The sequence below is a fragment of the Lytechinus pictus genome, chromosome 5 (assembly GCF_037042905.1).
Source record: "Lytechinus pictus isolate F3 Inbred chromosome 5, Lp3.0, whole genome shotgun sequence".
In the NCBI taxonomy this organism is placed as follows: Eukaryota; Metazoa; Echinodermata; class Echinoidea; order Temnopleuroida; family Toxopneustidae; genus Lytechinus; species Lytechinus pictus.
The window spans coordinates 30,376,797-30,397,264 of record NC_087249.1 but is presented as its reverse complement, the minus strand read 5'-3'; the positions used below and the strand labels follow the sequence as shown (position 1 = coordinate 30,397,264).

The following is a 20,468-nucleotide window of genomic DNA, read 5'->3' as shown; positions in this document are numbered from 1 at the left end:
AAAAGTAACAAGAATGACTGAATTGAATTTATTGATCAATATCAATATATTGTTTACGATACATATACATTATCCTGAGTTACATTTGCGAAAAAAAGGAGTCTTAGTTTCTTGAAAGAAGTAAAAGAAGGCCAAGAAGCCCCAAGAAGAGAAAACTTGACTAAGCCGCAAGAAAAGTATCAACTGCTGAATGCTGAGTACAAGAATTCACAGCCATTTTGACTCATGCAGGTTTGCCTGATGACACTATGTAGAAAAGTATGTACATGGTCTACTATTAATTGGGGCCAGATAGTCCATCGTTTGGTCTAAAAAAACATAAGGCTGATTGTCATCTTGGTTAAAATAATTCATTTGAACAACAATATGAAAAAAAAGTATGGTAAAACTAAAAGGTGCTTTGTCGATTGTCATTACTCTAATACACACTTTATGACACTTTCACGCAAAAGTGCGCTTGGCATCGGGTCGTGCGCTATTCCTGGGTATTTTTGCAAGACTTTTAGCTATATGATGCCAAGCATTAGCAAGCATTAACCAATTATTTTGCCGTCCAAATTATTGTTTAAAAAATTGGCCGGTCTACTACTTGGCTGATTGTCATTTAGTCTAATACACACTCGGCTGATTGCCATTTAGTCTAATACACACTTGGCTGATTGTCATTTAGTCAAATTAATACACACTTGGCCGATTGTCATTTAGTCTAATACACACTCAGCTGATTGCCATTTAGTCTTAATACGTACACACTTGACCGATTGTCATTTAGTCTAATACACACTTGGCTGATTGTCATTTAGTCTTATACACACTTGACTGATTGTCATTTGGTCTAATACACACTTGACTGATTGCCATTTAGTCTACTACACACGTACTTGCAGTGGTTGTATGTCATTTAGTCTAATACACACTTGGCTGATTGTCATTTAGTCTAATACACACTTGACTGATTGCCATTTAGTCTAATACACACTTGGCTGATTGTCATTTAGTCTCATACACACTTGATGGAATGTCATATTTACACACTTGACTCATTGTCATTTAGTCATATCATTAATCCACTGAATTTCGATTCCCATAGACATAAGGACAGCTCATTTCCAGTAGGGTATATCAGTTAAGATGGCTTCCATATGTACGTCTGTATGGCTCTCGGGGGTAAGACCCCGTTGATGAAACCAACGGAAGGATCATGGATGCTAATTGGGTACTCCTCGTTTGCCCTATGAAAAAGAAAGATATCATTAAAGTGTCTCCCTCATTTAAAAAATACCCCATCAGGAACCCCACAAAGGAACCCCATTGCCTTGGATGTTATGTCCGAATTGGAGCTCTAGTGGGGAATGACCACCCCACTTTCAGTTTTTGGGAGAGTTTTCATTTCTTTCATTTAAACTGGGGAGGCCCGGGGTGGACTGACAGCTGTAAAGAGCCGATAACACACAGCAACCGCCGCAACAGGCTGATGACCACAGCTTGTAGTCCAGTTGCAGCTGTCCATCTTACATAATAGTATAAACAAACTTTTAAGAGATTCTGGCTGACAGAAATCTAGGAATAATTTCTATTTGTTTTAGGCAGGGGCGGAAATCTCTCCCAAAAGGTAGGGGGGACACAGGGGCGGATCCAGCCTTCGCCAATAGGGGGGGGGGGAGGGGGCGGCAGAATTTTTTTTCAGCCATAATTTCCCCGATCGGCAGCTCGAAGATGATTTTTTTTTTTTTGAAGGGGTAGTCCTCATTAGTCACTTCTTAGCTTTATTCTTATAAATTAATACATGATATCATAATCCCTATTTATATGATGCGAACGCGAAGCGCGAGCAAATATTTTGGAAATTTATGTTTTTTTCCTAAAATTTGAACATTCTGGGCAATGTTTGTTATCCTGAAAAAGATGTGTATGCAACTTAATAATTACTACGAATGCAAAGCGCGAGCACAAATGAACTGATGGAAAAGATACCTGTTAAAGTAGCATTTAACTATCAAATAATGCGAGCGCGAAGCGCGAGCTAAATTGTTTTTTGACTTTTTCACCTAAAGAATGGAAATTTTAAGCACTTTTTGTAACTTAAGCAGAATAAGTATATAAGTAAACAATTGATGCGAGCGCGAAGCGCGAGCGGAAAATTTCGAGATTTAGTCCTATAATATTTACTGAACGAGACACTCTATTCATGTTTTGTAAATCATGAAAAGGATGAGTATTAATAATGCTAGCGCGCTAGCGCAAAGCGCAAGCAGAAAATTTTTATATACGTTTTGAACTGGCACCTGTTGAAAAGGTATAACTGTTAAGGACTGCTTGCACTTAGCCATGAAGGCGTTACATATTTCAACAATTAAAAAATGCGAGTGTGAAGCGCGAGCTGAAAAATTTTGAACTTTCTAAAGAAAGAATGGAAAATTTTAATAATCAGTTTTTGTAATCGTGAACAGGATAGCTATATAATTTAATAATTGATGCGAGCGCGAAGCGCGAGCAGATCAAAATCGAGATTTAGACCTAAAAATGGGCCACTCTGTTCATGAAAAGGATGAGTAATATGAGGTCTTCCTACATTAATAATGCGAGCACAAAGCGCGAGCAGAAAAATGTTGATATTGTGATCTAAAACTGGATAATGATTTAAATAGAGAACAAGTCGAGTATCTGAATAAACATGCGCGCGCGTGTTTCATATTTAGACCTAGAATCTAGGCATTCTAAATACATCTTTAATCATGAAATCATGAAACTTTGATATTCCGTTCTGAAAAGAGTCAATTTCAGCTTTATATATTTCAAGCACTTTGTAGAAAAATTGTAAGGTGGATATGGATCACGCTTAAAAAAGGGCTGATATTTTCATTATTATTACTTTGAGTTTTGACATTGGACCGGGACATCCTTACGACATGTCATCATATGAAAATGATGAATATCTTCCTATTCCTCTTGCTAAGCGAGATGAAACAAAAGGGACAATTTGATTATTAAATTAATATATTTATTAATGCCTAATAAGGGCGCGAAATCTGATGATATTATAGCATAAAAACTGGACATTTCACTTTGTAATTATGAATAGGATGCATCAGTTAATATATTTTTAACCATTAATGCGAGCGCAAATCGCGAGCTAAATTTTTTGATAAACTGTCATCAAAAGGGAATTTTAAGTAGTTCGTTGTATAATCAATATTGAAAAATATATAACTCGCCAATCAAAATGCGAGCGTGCAGCGCGCTAGCTGATACGTCTTAACAATCAGACCTGAAAAGGGATATTTTGAAAACTTTATGAAATACACGAAAATAATAGGTACCTGATAAATCAAAATTTGCGAGCCCACAGCGCAAGCAGCAAATGTTAATATTCAGACCATAAAACTGACATTTTTACAGAGCACTTTTAAAAATCTATTTGTAAATCACACAAAATAATGAAAGTTCGATTTCCGAGGTGAAATATGTTTTGTATATTGACTTCCAAACTTCCAAACATTCGAGCTCCATACTGAACAAGATATGTAAGTCATCTAACAGGCAATGCGAGCGCGAAGCGCGAGCGAAAATTTTATATAGTGGCACGAAAGATTATTTTTATTTTCCAAGTCTTCCCCTCATCTTATTTTATGCACTCGTCGTCCTTCTCTTCTTTTTCTTCTCTTTTTTTCCCTCCTTTATTCCTTCTTTCTTTCTTTCTCTTTTTTTCCTTTTTTTGCTCCGCCAAGACGGGGGGGGGGGGGGTGGGCCCCTCGGCCCCCTGGTCCGCCTACGGGGACAAGGGGCGGGCAAATTTGACAAGCAAAAAAAAGGTTATCATCCGAAAAGTAAGGTCATCTCGTCCCAAAATACATGTTTTATTTCGATTTAGAATGATGTATTTCTTACCATCATAAAAGACCAAAAATAGTAGGGGGGACATTTGATATTGTGTCCCCCCTACTATTTTGAGTAGGGGGGACACGTCCCCCCTGTCCCCCCTGGGATTTCCGCCCATGGTTTTAGGATATTAATTGGCATATCCAAAAACGATTTGAAATTTAGATGAAGATCAAAATGGAAGTTTGAATGATGCAAAATGACCCACAATTGGCGAAATAACAATAAGTAAAAAAAAAATAGTTCAGGACTCTTGCATGTAAAATATATAATAATATTTACAGTGCAAAATCCACTTTCTACACTAGCTACATAGATCATCATTGACATCACACTATATTCTCACATACATAATGTTTATACGCATACCAGTTCCCACATTTTCTTATTCGCAGGAATTTTGTTGTTGTCAAATCTGCAATTAGTTCAAGGATTATAAACAACTTGCTATTTCAAATATGTTGACTTTATATCAATCATTCTAATAGATAACAATTTTTTATCAAATAACATTATTTATCAAAGAACAAATCTTTTTTCTTAACAAGGGATGTTTCTTGCACATCTGTTTAAAGCCAAATAACAGTTTGTAGTGGGGCACTCTTGCAATTTATGAGAGCTATTTTGGATTTTTCTGGGTGAAAGACGTTTTGTCATATAGTGCCCCCCATGCCTACTATATGTTGCTACTAAACTAGGGAACATTGAATAGGGTTAAGGGGGGGAGGATTATCACTAAAAAAATAAAAGTATTTCACTTCCAAAGGGGAAAAAGCTGAATAGTATGATAGCACTGTTCACAGGATACTAATAGTGTACAATTTTGGGGTGGGGATGTGCCTAGATCGAAACAAGTATTAGGTTGAGTTAAGGTTGGACCAAATGGCTTTAAATTGTAGACCAAATGGGTTCAGCTGTAATAATGATAATACATGCAGATGAACCGAGAATTAGACCAAATCTCCTATACAACTAGTTTTCATTACCATAGACAGTATCCTCCAATATTAAATAAATCGGAATGACGGACACTCACATGTTGAGAATAACAAATGTCCTGGACCCATCAGGCAGGCTGAAAGCAACGCTGTAAACACTATCCGTCTTAATGTCTCCTGTTTCTTGCCGACTAGTTCCTATTCTCACTGAACCTGGCACAATGAATTTACTGTAAAACAGGAGGACGTTGATGGCATGAATTGGGAACGATTAAGAGAAATACATCACGGAAGAAAATAAGTGTTACATGAAATATTTTAGAAATGTGATAACCATTCATATTATCTGAAGACCATTTTTATCCCATTTGCACTACTCTGATAGCAATTATTTTACCTTAAAAGGTATAAGGAGATGTAATAGGGCAGTAAGTAGCATGGTTGTCTCACAATTCTGTGGCCTGGGAGGCATTTCATCAAGATTTGTTGACTGACAGGTCTGACAATGTTTCTTGATTTTGATTGGCTGAAAAGTATAGCTGTTCAATTGTTACTATGGTAACCAATGGATAAAACAAATTTTGTCAGTGAAAAAAATTCCATTAATGAAATGCTTGATTTTCAATTGGTGTGCTAGTACCCGAAGAATTTATTCTCATTACCACGTCCCTTGGAGAGGACCTTTGGTTGCTCTTTACTTAATAATCAAGTAAAAATTGACCACCACCACCACCAAGAAGAGAGATAAAGAATTAGCTCCTACCTGAAGTGACCTAGATGATAGTACATCGGCTGCTTGTAGAACTCATCGTTACTAGCATTTACAAGGATAGGACTATCTACGTAATTCTTGGCCCAGTTAGGTCCACCTTCCATATTGAGTGCTAAGTTCCAGTCCACCCAACCAGTAACCCAATTGTTCATAACCTGGATTAGAAGATAGGCTCAAGCATTTCAATAAAGAGACAATAATGACAATAAGGAAAAATGCCATTTGTAATCAAAACGGTCTGTATTTTCGTAGCATTTTGGTTTTCTGGTTGGACGTTATGGTCTGATAGTCTGCATTCATCTTTCAATCGGGGGGTCCAGGGTTCAAATTCTAGTCATTGCAGTTTTCCTTCAGCAAGAAATTGTTTGAGACTGAATATGGATATTTTCATGGCTGAGATCTTTAATCATTTCCTCCTCCCCTTCAGTCACGTTAGCTGTAAAAATAGTCAAATCTTTTGAGGGTCAAACTCAAGTTCAGAATATTGAGCCCAAGAGTTTGATCATGTTAAACTCACAGTGATGATGCTCTTGCTGTATCCCTCACCCCTGGACCAGCTGCCAAGATCAACAGATTTGCTTGAGAAGGTAGAGTCATAGCAGGCCTCTGTGTAGAGCAAGAACTGATCTGGAAACAGCTGATGTGTCTCAGAAAGCTTCAGTTCATATGGTGTGTACTTGTCTATGTACCAGTGGACTCCTATTCCTGAGACATACCTTTTAGCTTCAGGGTCTCCAAGAACCTGCAAAGATAAAGAGTTTTACACAAATAAGGCCATGTTCATGTGAGATGAAGGGGATCCAGGGTAAATGAAGGTCCATAAGCCATCACAAGGAAATAGTTTTGTTTACTAAAAAAAGAAGAAGATAAAACAAGCTATTTCACACAGAGAAAAGAAGTGGTAATTGCATTTTGACTTTACGAATCATGTCGTAACTATATAAAAAAGAAAGAACAATATTTTAATTGTATTAGAAGTTGAGGAGAAATAAATCCTTTGAGGAAACAACAAAAAATTAATGGTAATGAAAAAACTGGAAAGTTGGAATCCCAATTAAATCCAGAAATCTGGCATTCCTTTGATTAATATAATGCTATGTGTATATATCCGAACAGGAAGGATTTAAAAGAAAGTTATAGGACGTACATGTAGGGGGTAGAGAGAATCTTACAACCTACATGTACATCATATAACTTCATCAGATGACGGCATATGGCATTTTAAAAAGAAGATGGAGGCTATTGAATGTTTGCACACATAAATTTGACCTACTATCTGAGGCCAAGTTGGAAGATGAAAACTTTGTCCATCAAGCATCATGAGATGAATCGGTTGAAGACCTGAAGACTCTAGGGCAGGGCCTAGATCTACTTTGATAAAATCCCGCTCCATCTCGGCGGTGAAGTGCATTGCCTGGAAGGAGAAGTTTTTAATAGCGCCATCAATAGGTTCATTTTGGACAGTCAAGCCCCACAAAGTCAGGTTCTTTTTCTTGTATTCTTCAACAAACCTAGAAAGAAAATGTGAGGTTTCTTGTTAATATTCCATGATGGGCTTGGATATATTCTTACAGTATGGAGTGTGCCACTCTATTGAGAGAGTTTTGTCCCCAATTCCTGAAAATGGGATGCATTACAGGGAAAAATCTAAGGCACTGTTATGATTTCAAAACTTCACCAAGCTTAATAACCTATTACTTAATGCTATAATTCCAATAGACTCAGTAACGGCTCAGTTCATGGGTTAGTTCATTTGAAAGAGATAAATTCAACATTATAATTGCATACAGGCATAAAAAGGTATTATTCTGCAGGCAGCCAAAATATCCTTCAAAACTGGGTCAGGATTGGTGGCTTTAGAGGCACATCAACTGAGTAAACCTGATTGTAAAGCATTTAAAGCTGTGGCTAACTGTGTGTTGTCTCTCAATGACTGTGTGATATAAATGGCTTGTCTTAAAATATACCTATTAGGATAGCTATCAGTAAAACAGATCATTTAGCCCATGATTTTATTTGTGTAGATAAAATTGCCTTTGAGAGGAAAGGTATCTGATTTGCTTATTCTTGATCACATATTTATTGTGATATGAATGTATTGAGCAGTAAATTATTAAATGTGTTGCCATTGAAGTGGGCCGATATCACAAGACTACAATGCCAAGAATGTTGCATTAGGGGTAATGAACCTGGCCAGATATGAGGAGTTGAGAACTTGAGGTGGGGCTATTAAGACTGCAGGTTCAATTCCCCTTTAAAGCATATCAACTGCTACTAAAATAATCCTGACTCTAATTATCATCCTTGCCATATATATTCTAAATATCCAGGGGCAGAAACATAAAGAGGTATACTTGGTATACACAATCGATCGCAAATTTTACTACAGATTTCCATGGACTCACAGTCAGTGGCGTAATAATTACTCTACAATTTGGAGAGGGCCGAACATGGTGTATGGAGCAAAATTGATGAAAGTTTGTGAGCGAGCAAGCAAAAATACTGACCCACTTGATACAAAATTTAAAGCTTAATTTGTGATACCATATATTTTGACAATATATTCAGAATATAATATGGTAATTCACTTTTTTTCCTTTGAACATTGTCTTTCTTTTTCTCATTTTCCCCCTTGATAGTGGAACTTCTAGGGGGAGGGCATGGTCCTTGCAAGCTTATCTCATCTATATGCCGGTGCTCATACAAAGTTATGCTCAATTGTGTAAATGAGGAAATCATTTATGTTTGTAATACAGTGCACACATGTCTAACATAATTTGAGAATGATCTAAGCAAACATTAAACAGACTACAGCCTATGTCTAATCAACTTTAATCACCCTTACCTCACAAAATATTGAGCCCAAGTCTTGAAGTACTTTCCCCCAGGCTGACCAATCAGTTGACCTTTTCCATTCATATGTCCATTTGTCTTCATCCAAGCTGGGGCTGACCAGGGACTTCCAAACAGCTTGACCGGTCTTGATGAGTGCTCTAGAGCAGACTTGATCATCGGGATCTATTCGTAGAAACAAGGTGAAGGTGTGTCTGGGTGAACATGGCAACTGTATCCTTGAGATATCCTTGAGATCAATTGCAAGTCTATTTTCAGTGCCTAAATCAATCATGTGTCTTGCAATTAATTACTAATTTTTCAAGTAAAATTGCCAAAGAATGTAAAATTGCCAAAGAATATTTTTAATTGATTGCAAAAAAACTCTTGCAATCAAAGGGATGATACAATGATTCTTGTTGCTCATACATATCAGCCTTTTAGTAAGTCAATAATTAAAACACTTAAGTCTTAAATCTGGTGTCCATTAATGTCCAGTCCTTCTTGAACGATGGATGAAGCCAGGGTGTATTTCAAAAGTTTTACTTTTATAATGTATTTATCATTTATGATATTAATATATTGTGCAAACATTCTTGTAAATGAAAGTGCCAGCTGCCCTGTTTTCTCATACTATGATACTGTATGATCATAAAAAAAACACCCTTTTCTAATTGAATTGAATTGATGGCCAGATTCACCTCATCCCCACGCTTTTGGCAATCATCTTTTTCCCTACCTCTACTTTAGTGCATCCTCCTTCGTCAAACCCACCCTCCTACTCTTGCTCCTCCCGGCACTCGTTTTTTCCATGCCGTCCCTTCCCCGAACCATCCACCCAACATGCCCCACTGTATATATCACATAATTATAAAACATATCTTCCACAGAGATTGTTTATTTAAAACATAATAAAAAATTTGCCTACTGTTTTGAGCAGGAAAATTCATATTTCCCAGACTCATAAAAGTATGTAAAAAGTGTACTGATTTATGAAGTTACATGAGTCTTGGATGCAAAAACTGAGAGAAAAAATTTGCATTGCTATGAGCTTTGTTGCACCATGTCTGAATTAGCATTTATTTTTTATTATAGCATCATTCAAATCACCACACCGTCAACGTGATCCCTTTATAACACCTAATTAATGAGCAAACATTAAAAAAAGGATACTATGTAAATATCAATTTTGAGCAAATTTTACTTACCAAATTCTTCTGTAAACATACTTTAAACAAACATTGCTTGGGAATACAAACTACATTAACACAAAAGTTTTAAGAACACTTCTCAAGCCATTCTAAGCCTATTATTATTATATTCATCTAATTGGGTGGAATTTGCTTCAAATGGATGATAGCGATTAAATACCTTAAACTGAAGATCCTCCTTAGCTAAAGAGAAGTTCTCAAGACTGAAGTCTCCATTGTTATCATCGTAAGAGTAAGGATGGGTAGAGAAATCACAGCTTGCCATTGGAATTCGCCCAATAGTGTATTCAATACCTGTTAAATGAAACAAAGAATACAGAGATAAGATTTTTTTTCTGCATTAAAAATTAAGTCTAAATTTGACCTGGGTATAGGGTTATTGTAATAATTAATGGGTCATTTCTATGAATGACCTTTAAAGACCTTTGACATTTGTCCTAGCAATCCCCCCCCAAAAAAAAAAAAAAAAACTCAATTATTAAATTATAGTCCCTCCTACAGGCCAGCCTCCTTCATTCGGCCAAGTTTGAGTTGATTCATCGAAGCCCTAGGTTATATTAATGAGCAATGATTTCTGTGATGCACAACTTAAAAAAAACAATGAATCATATTGCTTTTTATAGTGGATGACATAGCTGTGGGCAGAGGCACAAAATAAAACCTTACTTACTGCAATTGTTAAGATAATAGATTGTAAAATTAATCTAGGAGATTTAATTGCATGCAATCATAAATATGATAGACATGTATATCAAGGTTTTGATCCATTTCTTACAAATACCATCCAGTAAAATGTTACTAAATCCCAAGAAAAGTTTGCTCTGACATAAATTGATCTGATGAAAATATTACGGAATTCAGTAGTCAATGGATTAAGTTAATAAATAGATAAAAGTCTAAACCTCAAACATAACTTTAACCCTTATCCCAAGTTGATTTTTTTTGTAAACAAATTTTTGGCATTACTCCTATGTGTTTAAGATTGCATGATTGATCTGTAACGTATTTTTCCCCCTTTACATTTTAGTCAAACTATCTTCCAAGAAATCAAAACAGGAGTACTTTATGTAGGCTATGTGATGAGAGTTGATATTGACCAGAAAAATCTTGCACAATTTAGAAAGCTATGTACCGTTGCTTGAGTAATAAGATTTGATGAGAAGATCTTGTGCCCCAACTGAAAGGTTGAAGAAATTCATCCCGGCTGCATCTGTAAAGGCACCTCCAAAGCCAAGGACAGTCTGGTATCTAAGACTAGCATCGACTGTGAACTTCAGTCCATGATCTGATATTAAAGGGAGCCAAAGATTAAGTTTCACTGATAACAATAATAGGTCAATAGCAAAGGCTTGGATATTATCAGGAAAGATAGTAAATAAAATTTAAATACTATATATGCAAAGCATTCAAACTATTATATGGAGTATTGTTCAACCAAAATATGTGTTAATTCTTTGTTCATTAACAAATCTCTCATAGAAAGAAAATAATCAAAGCTATCAAAATTACATTTACACACACACACAAATTATATAAATTTCATAACCAACTGCAAAGATACCTTTGATAATTGAACTGCATTTTCTAACATAATTTTTATATCAATTGATTTGATACATGCAACAATCAATTGATAAAAATCGATTGCAAACTGATCTTAGAAAAATAGTTATAAGAAGAAATGAAAATATTCATTGGTCACTAGAGTTGGTAATATTGTAGGCTGTAGCATTTATTGAATTAGCAAAAAGAAAACATCATACATTACAAATTTAAATAAAATTGTCCCCTGCTGAGAATTTCAACTGTAAATCACCAGATCATCTGTAGGCTAAGTTGTTTTCTATGGTATCAGCTTCATTATTTGTTTACTTGCATTGATTCACTTTTGATCATTGTTCTTTCTGACAAGACAGTTACAGTATTTGATTTTTTTAGTATGAATGATTTTGTTATGTTACAAAATCAAGAAAAATCGATATCAAAATAAAAAATAATTGGGTGATATCTGTCATATACATGACGGACCACCTAAAAAGAGAAAAGAAATCAATAAATTTCTTGCATAACACCTTGGGCATTCGATCAGATCCTACCTGTAATATTGGACTGTTCTGAGATGTTGTAGACATGCTTCGCCAACCGATCAGAGGCACTACTCGAAGAGAAGACAGTAAAGTCTGTGCTTGTGAGAGGGTTATAACTGGACACAGTATCACAGTAGGTTGAATTACACACACAGACAAAGGATTCAGATCCTGAAAACTTCTTTGGGATGCAACGTTTCACTACAATAATATTAAAACAAACAACTTCAAGTTGCAAAAATTGATGTTTTATATTTCATTTGTAAAAATTAAATACCCTATATATTCAAACTGTGTAGGTCTATATCCAGCACCTAAAACCATCTTAACAATGCCCTTATCAAGAAATTTGAGATATCACTAGTCTCAAAAGACAAAAGTCAAGAGCAATAGAAGGTATCCTAAAATGCAATTGAAATGATTTTGAGGGGATTTTCACATTTCCCCCTTTTTTTGTTTCTCCTCATCGAACTATATAGTAAAAAAAATCTGTCTGATAGTAGTTATATTATATATCAAAAGCCTAGACCTATACAATTTTTTAATACTTTTTTGTTTCTCCTACTAGATCAAGTGTACCAAAACTACCAAAGCTCAGCAAAACACCAACAAGAAACTATAGCTGATACTGATAGCAAACTTGTTACTTTATAGCAAACTTCTTACTTCTTTTTTAGGCAATATTGAAATATGCCACTTCAAACCTGGGCACTTGCCAGCTTTTACATTACAGGTTTACCTCCTTCACTCTGAGCCTGACTGTGTCTGTGACTGTGAGCAATTGATGAGGAAATCGGCATCACTACTACTACTGCCACTACGCATGAAAGAACAATCGTAAGGCCCATGCTGCCGTGTCCCTGTGATTTGTTAATAGCCTTGTTGTAAAAAGTTATAACTTTGCTGCCTTGCTGATTCAAGAATAACCGTGCCGAATAACCTGCATGCCCTGGCCCCTGATCCTGGACTCTTGATCAACTTTTTGACACTTGTATACGTTCGGGAGGCGCATCAGGCTCAGGATCAATTAACGTATACCGGCTGAGCCCGGGGCTCAGCCTCAGACTCTTGTATCTCACTGATCAGCTGATCGCATAACAGCAGTCACCTGATCGTTGCAAATAGTGGGCGTGGCAGGTCTGGCCACCGCGCGCGCACGCCATGCCATGAAAATTGTCAATGAAATTAATTGGGTGAAAAGTTATGTTAAGATTAACGAGCGGATTAAAAAAAATTACAGGTGAAGAAGATGATGAAGTAGGAGGAGAAGGATATAGAAGAAGATCAAGAAGAAGAAGAAGAGGAGGAGGAGGAAGAAGAAGAAGACGAAAAAGGAGAAGTAGAAGAAGATGATGAAGAAGAGGAAGAAGGACGGGAAGAGGAAGGAGGAGCAGAAGGAGAAGAAGGGGAAGAATGAGGAGGAAGAAGAAGACGAATAAGAAGGAGGAAGAAGACGAATAAGAAGGAGGAAGAAGACGAATAAGGAGGAGGAGAAAAAATAGGGGAGGAGGAATAAGAAAAAGATCCAGAGAAAACACGGGAGAACAAATAGGATATGAATGATATAGATATAATAAGTTAGATACTGAAAGTTATCCTGCCAAAGTATATTGTTCAAACCTTTTTTTTTGTATTTTGATACGATAGGGTGAGGGAGTTATTTTTGTGTTTAGAAGCAAAACACATCATACAGCTACCCCGGACAGCTACATGATGCTACAAATCTATGACATATATGTTCTCTTCAACAAAAATATTTGGAAAACAAAAATGATCGTATCGAATATGTGGTCATCCTGGGTCGCAGTTATTTACAACATGTTTTACATTCCTTTGTTTCATGTTTGCCTGACATAGCGCTGTCAGACATTAAGCCAGCTCAAACTGGATTTTAATAACATCCTCTTGACTCTATGGCCCGTATTCTGAAGTCGGGTTTAACTCAAACTTTGGTTTAAAGTTGTGGTTTAAGTATGGATAGCCAATTGTTACATAAATTACTAACAGTTGAGATATATTTCACCTCATTTGGCTCTCAAATCATTCATAATTGTGTAGGAAGTATAGATGATTGTCTTCACCATCGATGAATCAGGAAAGAGCACAGTAAACATAAGAAACATACAACTTAATACAAAATTTGACACTTGGCTTCCCATAATTTTAGCACAGAGTTAGACCATGGTCTAAGTTAAACCTGACTTCAGAATACGGGCCTATAAGCTCTATAAGCAAACTGGTTGAAATGACTAAATGAAACAAGGGTCAGCTGTGTTCAATGGATATATTATTCTTATAGTGGTATGTGAATATTTCCTATTAAAATCTGACTTGAACACATTGGTGTAAATCTGTGACGTCATACTATCAAAGTGGGGAATGAAAAAAATAGATCTCCCCCTTTGATAAGGCAATGGAGTTCTGACACACACACACACTCTATACATATACCAAGCACCCCCCCCCCTCTCTCTCTCCCTTTCTTTCTCAAAGTCTAACATTTTGATTTTCAAGGCTCTTTTGGGGTTTCCTTTCAGGAAAATGACAATATTTAGGGAACAATATAGGGTAAATTTCACACACAATTATTATTTTTTTAATTGGTAAAACCATATTCTTTTACCAATGAGCATCGTTTTCTCTTTAACACTGAACTACTTTTAAACTGCATGTGTTACAGCTTCAGATGATCTTCTTCTGACAAGGTGAAATATCAATAAAGAGTGGGAAACTAATACAATTTTGTATCTTTCAGAATGAATAATTGAAGTTTTAAAGATTTTAATTTTGTTTAAACCATATATCAGCATCAGAATGCACCATACTGTACAAAAGCAAAATGTCATGTCCACTTACATGCCTTTCCTACTAGCACACTCTGCAAAATGATTGGAAAGTGACCACCATGAAATTATTTAAGTAACGCAACAAGAATGCAACTACAGATCCACTTTCTTTGAAAACAAAATCTTTAATGCACTGTAATTGTTATTTACACATTAAATAAACATAAAAAAATTACACACACATTTGATTTCAAGGTGAAAAGTGATGTCCCATAATTTACATCTACATGAAGCACCCATTCCTACCTTCCAAATTTATTGTGTTTCTGATCAACTGAGATATTACTATGCAGATATTGCCTACCACCAGCTACTGAGAGGTTGAACACAATATTTAATTTCCATAACGAAATAATATTTTTCCCTAAGGGAGAATATTTTGCCTGAAGCACACATCACTGCTTTAGAAGGCCGGGGAGTTGAAATGTTATTTACTATTTAAAACAGATATTAAGGTAAAGTGTAGTCTACGTATATCCACATCAGAGTCTCCATGGTCTTGGATGAACTCACAACGCTTGCTGCAGCTCTGATCCATCTACATCATAATATAAAAACATAGCTAGCGCATGCTTCATGTAATCTATGCATACACTTGACTAGCATATACACGTACCTCGGGCAAACTACCTGATAATGATTACTCAGCTTCATAAGCAGTGAGAGATGTCACCTCGGTGAATATAATGCCAAGGTTTGCAATACATTGCAGTTTTATTCACTGAGGTGATGTCAAAGCCAAGAATATAACTCTTGCAGCTACATGTATGATCATGTAATGGCTTAGATGTCACTATATAAATTTATGACCATGTATCATAATATTAACATTATTTACAGCCAAATGTTCAGCCTTTCCATGAATGCGTAGACTTCAATCGCACATCGAGGCTATTAGGGATTCTGCCCTGCCCCTTCTGGAACACATAAAAGTGACCATCTGTGCCTTGAGCATTGTGCAAAATGGGTCCAGGCACTTTTATAAGTTGCATCATTATATACAACAAAAAATTATTGCTTATCATATACATGAAGTCAATGCATCAGGCCTTTTTTGTTGTGCTGGAAAATAAGGGACCCTCCTCTCATTTTTTTTAACCGACAAAAAATTACTTCATTTGTTTCTTTCGGCACCCAGAGGGCCCTCACTGCAAATGTTCAGTACACAATTGAACAGCAGTCATAACAAGTAACATGGTAAGATTGGAAAATTGGCATGCATGTTCATCTTTCTCTCAAGAGAATTTCAAGGTCATAATTTAATACATTTAAATCAACTCATGATTTATGGTGATAATCAGTCAAAAAATAATGCAACAATAGTTTCCATGCTACCATTGCTATGCTATGGTCATTCACATCAACAGTTAACCATACAGTACATCTGTGAAAATCATTTTTCCAAATATTTCAACCTTTTCTGATCTTAGTTTTAAACATATATCCATAAATCATGCAAGTTTCATTCTAGCTGACAAGGTTATATTATTTTCATTCTTATGAATAAACCTTGATATGATTGCTTACACAAATTTATAAACATGAAACCAACTTTGGTACAATGTGAAAAGTATTTATTTATTTATATAGATTTATTCCTGAGGTGATAAACATGTAGCTAGATTCCTACCCCCTTCCCCCACCATTCCACCCCCTTCTCCTGTCTCTCCTCGCTCTATTTCCAACCTCTCTCTCCCTCTTTTTCTATTAATCTCTCTCTCTCTCTTTCACTTTCTCTCTGAATAAATATATCACATGATATACATAATTCAAACTTAATATAAAGATGACATTAATATATTAGCTATTACTAACATTTAAACAAGTATTCTACTATGAGTGAAAGGATACTGTATAAAAGTGAACCATTTTTTGAAAATAAGTGATTGTCTGGGTTGAACACAATTACTAAGTCTTATTTACACAATCATTTACATTTTAATATCAACAATCTGAAATATCAGCTCTTACATTACTTAGGGATGCCAGTTAGAATTGATCAGAGGGCCTGAAAATTACCTAGAATACAATATTTTGTACACAAAAATGCTAAAACTATGGCCTGAAAATAAATTGCCAGGGCCTGAATTCAGGCTTTTGCCTGAAAACTGGCATCCCTGATTACTTTACAATCATATTGTAAAAATAATATTGTTTAATATCATACATTGATAAGGTTCATACATATTTCCATTTGATTTATGAATCTGTTTCATTCATATAATAAATTATTTATTATCATATTTCAGGAATTTCATCATAAATCATTTAACATTGGAAACCTACTCATTCGAATGAAAATTAACTCTGATATCTTTATATATGACAATACAAATACTATTGCTTCTTTTTCTCTAACTTGCATATTTTTCATATCAAGTCATAATGAAAACATTATGCAGGCCTTCTAAGTTTGTGAACTAATTTAAAAGGCTTTTCACACACATACATGACAAATACTTAGTTTCTTACAATATGAAATAGAAACTTCATGATTGCATACAAAATACAAATTTGGATGGAATCTGGTAGCAAAATCTACATGTAGAACTTACATTTTTTAAAGTTTACTGTACGAACTAGCAAGGCTGTTGAATAAAGAATGAAACAAACATTTGAATTAATCCTTTTGTTTGTTTGGGGGTATTTTTTACCAATATCTTCGATCTACAAACAAAAACAACCAATCTCCAGATTTCAATGTCAAAGTTTATGTTTTTGGCAAACATTGTTTTCCTTGATCAATGTCATAGTGCATCCATACAAAAGTAGAAAAGAGAGAGAGAGAGATCTATCTACTTGTAGGCATACTGATCAGCCTTGCATGAATTCAAAATGCACACAAAGAATATTCAATGTACAAAAGTTTGAAAGAAATACGAAATACTGTCTGAAAATGTCATGACAAATGGACGGACTCCTGTGGTGGAAGAATTTTATTAACATACGTGTACATACATGTATGCAACCTCCTCTCCCAAGCGTTTCACGATAAAAATCTAAATCTAAAATACATTGTTAATTTCAATCAATTATTACACATTCTTCATCAAATAGCATAGAGTATTCAATTTCAATGAAAAATAACCCCCTAAAAATGAAAATTACTAAAATTTTGAAAACATCAGCTTCCCCCAAACCATTCCTTCAACTGAATACTATTAAAGGGGTACTCCAGGCTGAAAATAATATGACTTTAACAGGTAAAGAAAACTCAGACAAAGAAAACACTAAAAATTGGACAAAGAATAACAAAGTTATAACATTTCAAAGATTCACATTTTTTCGGTGAAACATTTCTATGCATGCCTTGAAGAATATTAAATGAGCAAACTGATGATGTCATATCCCCACTTGTTCTTTTGTATTTATTACATGAAATTATGTTCATTCAATTTTTTCCCACCAAGAATTTACTAAAATAAATTGAATTGACAACTGATTTTATGCATTAGATTTCATTGGCACTACAACTTATTTTAACGTAAGGGAGACATATCATTCATAAGAAAATACATGTAGAGTAATTATGATTTAATGTAATAACATATGAAAACGGAAAGTGTGGGTGTGACTGTGACATCACTAGTCCACCTAATGAATATTCATGACAATGCGCATATGGGCAATTCCATAGGTTGGTGGACATGAGCTCAATGTGTCTTTGTACATATAACCCATCTGAACCGTAACGTAACCACTTTATCTGCACCCCTTGTAAAAACCATGTGTTCTTTATTTTTTTAATTATATACAAATTTGTCTCCCTAATATACTTCTTTGAAATGGATATAATCAACATTCATAAAAGCCTTGCATGAGGACACTTTTCACTTATGTCCACTTTTCATTTTATGCATGTCCAAATCATGTAACATGAGTAACAGACACATTTCAAAGATTTGCCAGGAGCATAATGAAATTTCCCAAGTTTTGTTTTTATACAAAGGATAGTCAGACTGCATACTATGTTGTGATAAAGAGATTTTTAGTTCCTATCAATAATAATGGAGTTACAGCTCCCAGTATGAGTCAAGGTGTCTCCAAATGAAACGTGAGTAACCGTGGAATAGCCCATATAACTGTTTTCACAATTTTTTGCAAAACTTTAAAATTCAATTACTTCATTATTTGTTAGCAGATTTTAATGACATTTTCAGCCATTTGCGAGGTGAATTTATTCTACTCTATTTATTCAGATATAATTATTTTCAGCCTAGAATACCCCTTTAAGTTTTACAAAAGAATGTTGTAAGAAGTGCCACAGAGCCATCATGGTCCCATTACATAAAGACTTGTTATAATTACAAATGCACACAATTTCTACATCAAATTTACCATGAGCCAATCAGATTGAAGGATTTCTGTAGCATTTAACGGTTACTTTATTAAAATTTGTTGAATTTTGTGAAACTGTCCATAGATTTGGCAAAATACTTGTGGACTTGAGGGTTCAGCAATTAAGCAACCAATTTTACCTCGTGGGAACTTCCTTCAATTTATTATAGGAACGACCATGTACATTACTTACGAATCAATAACAATTTTTTTTTAGTCTACATTCCTCTTATCTTATCTCCTACCTCTCTGTAACTTAACACAAGTAGCTGCAACAAATAAAAGTATTTAAATCTCTAATAAAACCATGGTGGTGGTGATTTTTTTGGTGGTGGTGGTGATTTTTTTACCTGATTGCTAATAAAGCATGAATGCTTGTAAGCAAGCAACCAGAGGACCGACGGCTTAAGGTCCCCTCCGAAGGACCTGGTACTGAGGATTAATGCCTTACCAAAGGGCAATAGCGCACCAAGTGGGAATCGAACCCGGGTCACCGGAATACGAGTCCCCCGCTCTACCGACTGAGCTATCGCGCCTCCTCATCCCATTACGTCAAACCCCCGTTTGGAGAAAGACCGCAGTTCAGATTGCAAACTGCGGTGTAATACCCCATTTTCCATTTGGATCTCCCAAAAATCATTTCCAAGCCCTTATCAACCGCGCTTGGCCAGGTAATCCAGGGGTAATCCCCGCTGTCTCAATTTCACCTCCACAGGCCAGTATATGAGCGTTGAGCAAAGGACGAAAAGATAAACAACAGCTGTGCTATTACGTAAGACTTCTCTGCCTGTATACGTAGTAGGACCTTCGGAATGATATTATTGTATTCGATATTTAATCACGTTTTCAAAGGCATATTGTATTCAGTAATCCAATGTTAGTCCATTTTCAATTTCGAACGAAGAAAATCGACCTCGAAATAAGGAAAGTAAGCGAATAAAAATGACGGCATGTTTTGCAGGGACCGCGCTCAGCGCTGCGCATGCATCCCATCGTGTGTGGCCCCCTGCTGTGACTGTATATGCCGGGCTGTTGTGTTATCTTCGGACCGACGTCAAGAAACAGGTGTTTTGATACTTAAATTGCTTGCTTGGGGCAGTTAGGGTTTGTCGTACTTGGAGAAGAGAATTGATGAGAAGGGAAACTGGGGTATAGTGTTCTCAAATGGAAGTTTTTCGTCATGCAAAGTTAACTGTCACCATATTACCATGTAATGATTTTGGAGCTTAATGTATTTTAGGCTGAGATGTAAAATGATCCCCTCAGGCTATTATGCTGCCAATTTCTCATAGACCACTAAAATAAAAGCAAATTTTACAGTGCGTATCAAAAAAAGTTTACACTTTGAAAAAACCCTGGGAATTAAAAAATATACAACATGTGGGTAATTTTTTCACATATAATCTTGGGTTTGGGTCTCATCTATCACATGAAAGTAAAAGTTTTGACAGAATGTTACACTTGAGTGAGCACTGTCCATTTTTGTAAAGCTCGCAGAAATCTGTTTGCGCAGAAATGCTTGTTTTCATGCTGTGTCAAGGGGAAAGGGCGAAATCAAACTTACC

At 35.6% G+C, this 20,468-nt stretch overlaps 1 protein-coding gene across 2 annotated transcripts; it reads right to left on the bottom strand.

Moving 5' to 3' along the window:
- Positions 1-5: 5 nt before the first annotated feature.
- On the bottom strand, positions 6-12,900 carry LOC129261578 (lysosomal acid glucosylceramidase-like). Of its 2 annotated transcripts, none has more exons than XM_064100223.1 (10): positions 12,459-12,900; positions 11,729-11,920; positions 10,765-10,917; positions 9,793-9,926; positions 8,435-8,607; positions 6,863-7,100; positions 6,107-6,331; positions 5,581-5,744; positions 4,916-5,047; positions 6-1,232 (listed from the first exon to the last, which is right to left on the bottom strand). In XM_064100223.1, the coding sequence occupies exons 1-10, from the start codon at positions 12,565-12,567 to the stop codon at positions 1,127-1,129; spliced, it is 1,626 nt and encodes a 541-aa protein (XP_063956293.1). In that variant the 5' UTR covers positions 12,568-12,900; the 3' UTR covers positions 6-1,126. The 2 variants fall into 2 exon arrangements, with proteins under 2 accessions (XP_063956293.1, XP_063956294.1); XM_064100224.1 differs by having other exon boundaries at positions 12,386-12,816.
- Between the last annotated feature and the right edge of the window lie 7,568 nt (positions 12,901-20,468).

Bases quoted from the DNA above. Each gene is read 5' to 3' on its own strand.
- LOC129261578 (XM_064100223.1), bottom strand. From the start codon at position 12,567: ATGGGCCTTACGATTGTTCTTTCATGCGTAGTGGCAGTAGTAGTAGTG. The intron at 9,927-10,764 runs GTACATAGCTTT...TTCATTTAACAG, and splicing joins ATCTTATTACTCAAGCAACG to GTATTGAATACACTATTGGG. The intron at 5,745-6,106 runs GTGAGTTTAACA...CTTCTAATCCAG, and splicing joins ACAGCAAGAGCATCATCACT to GTTATGAACAATTGGGTTAC.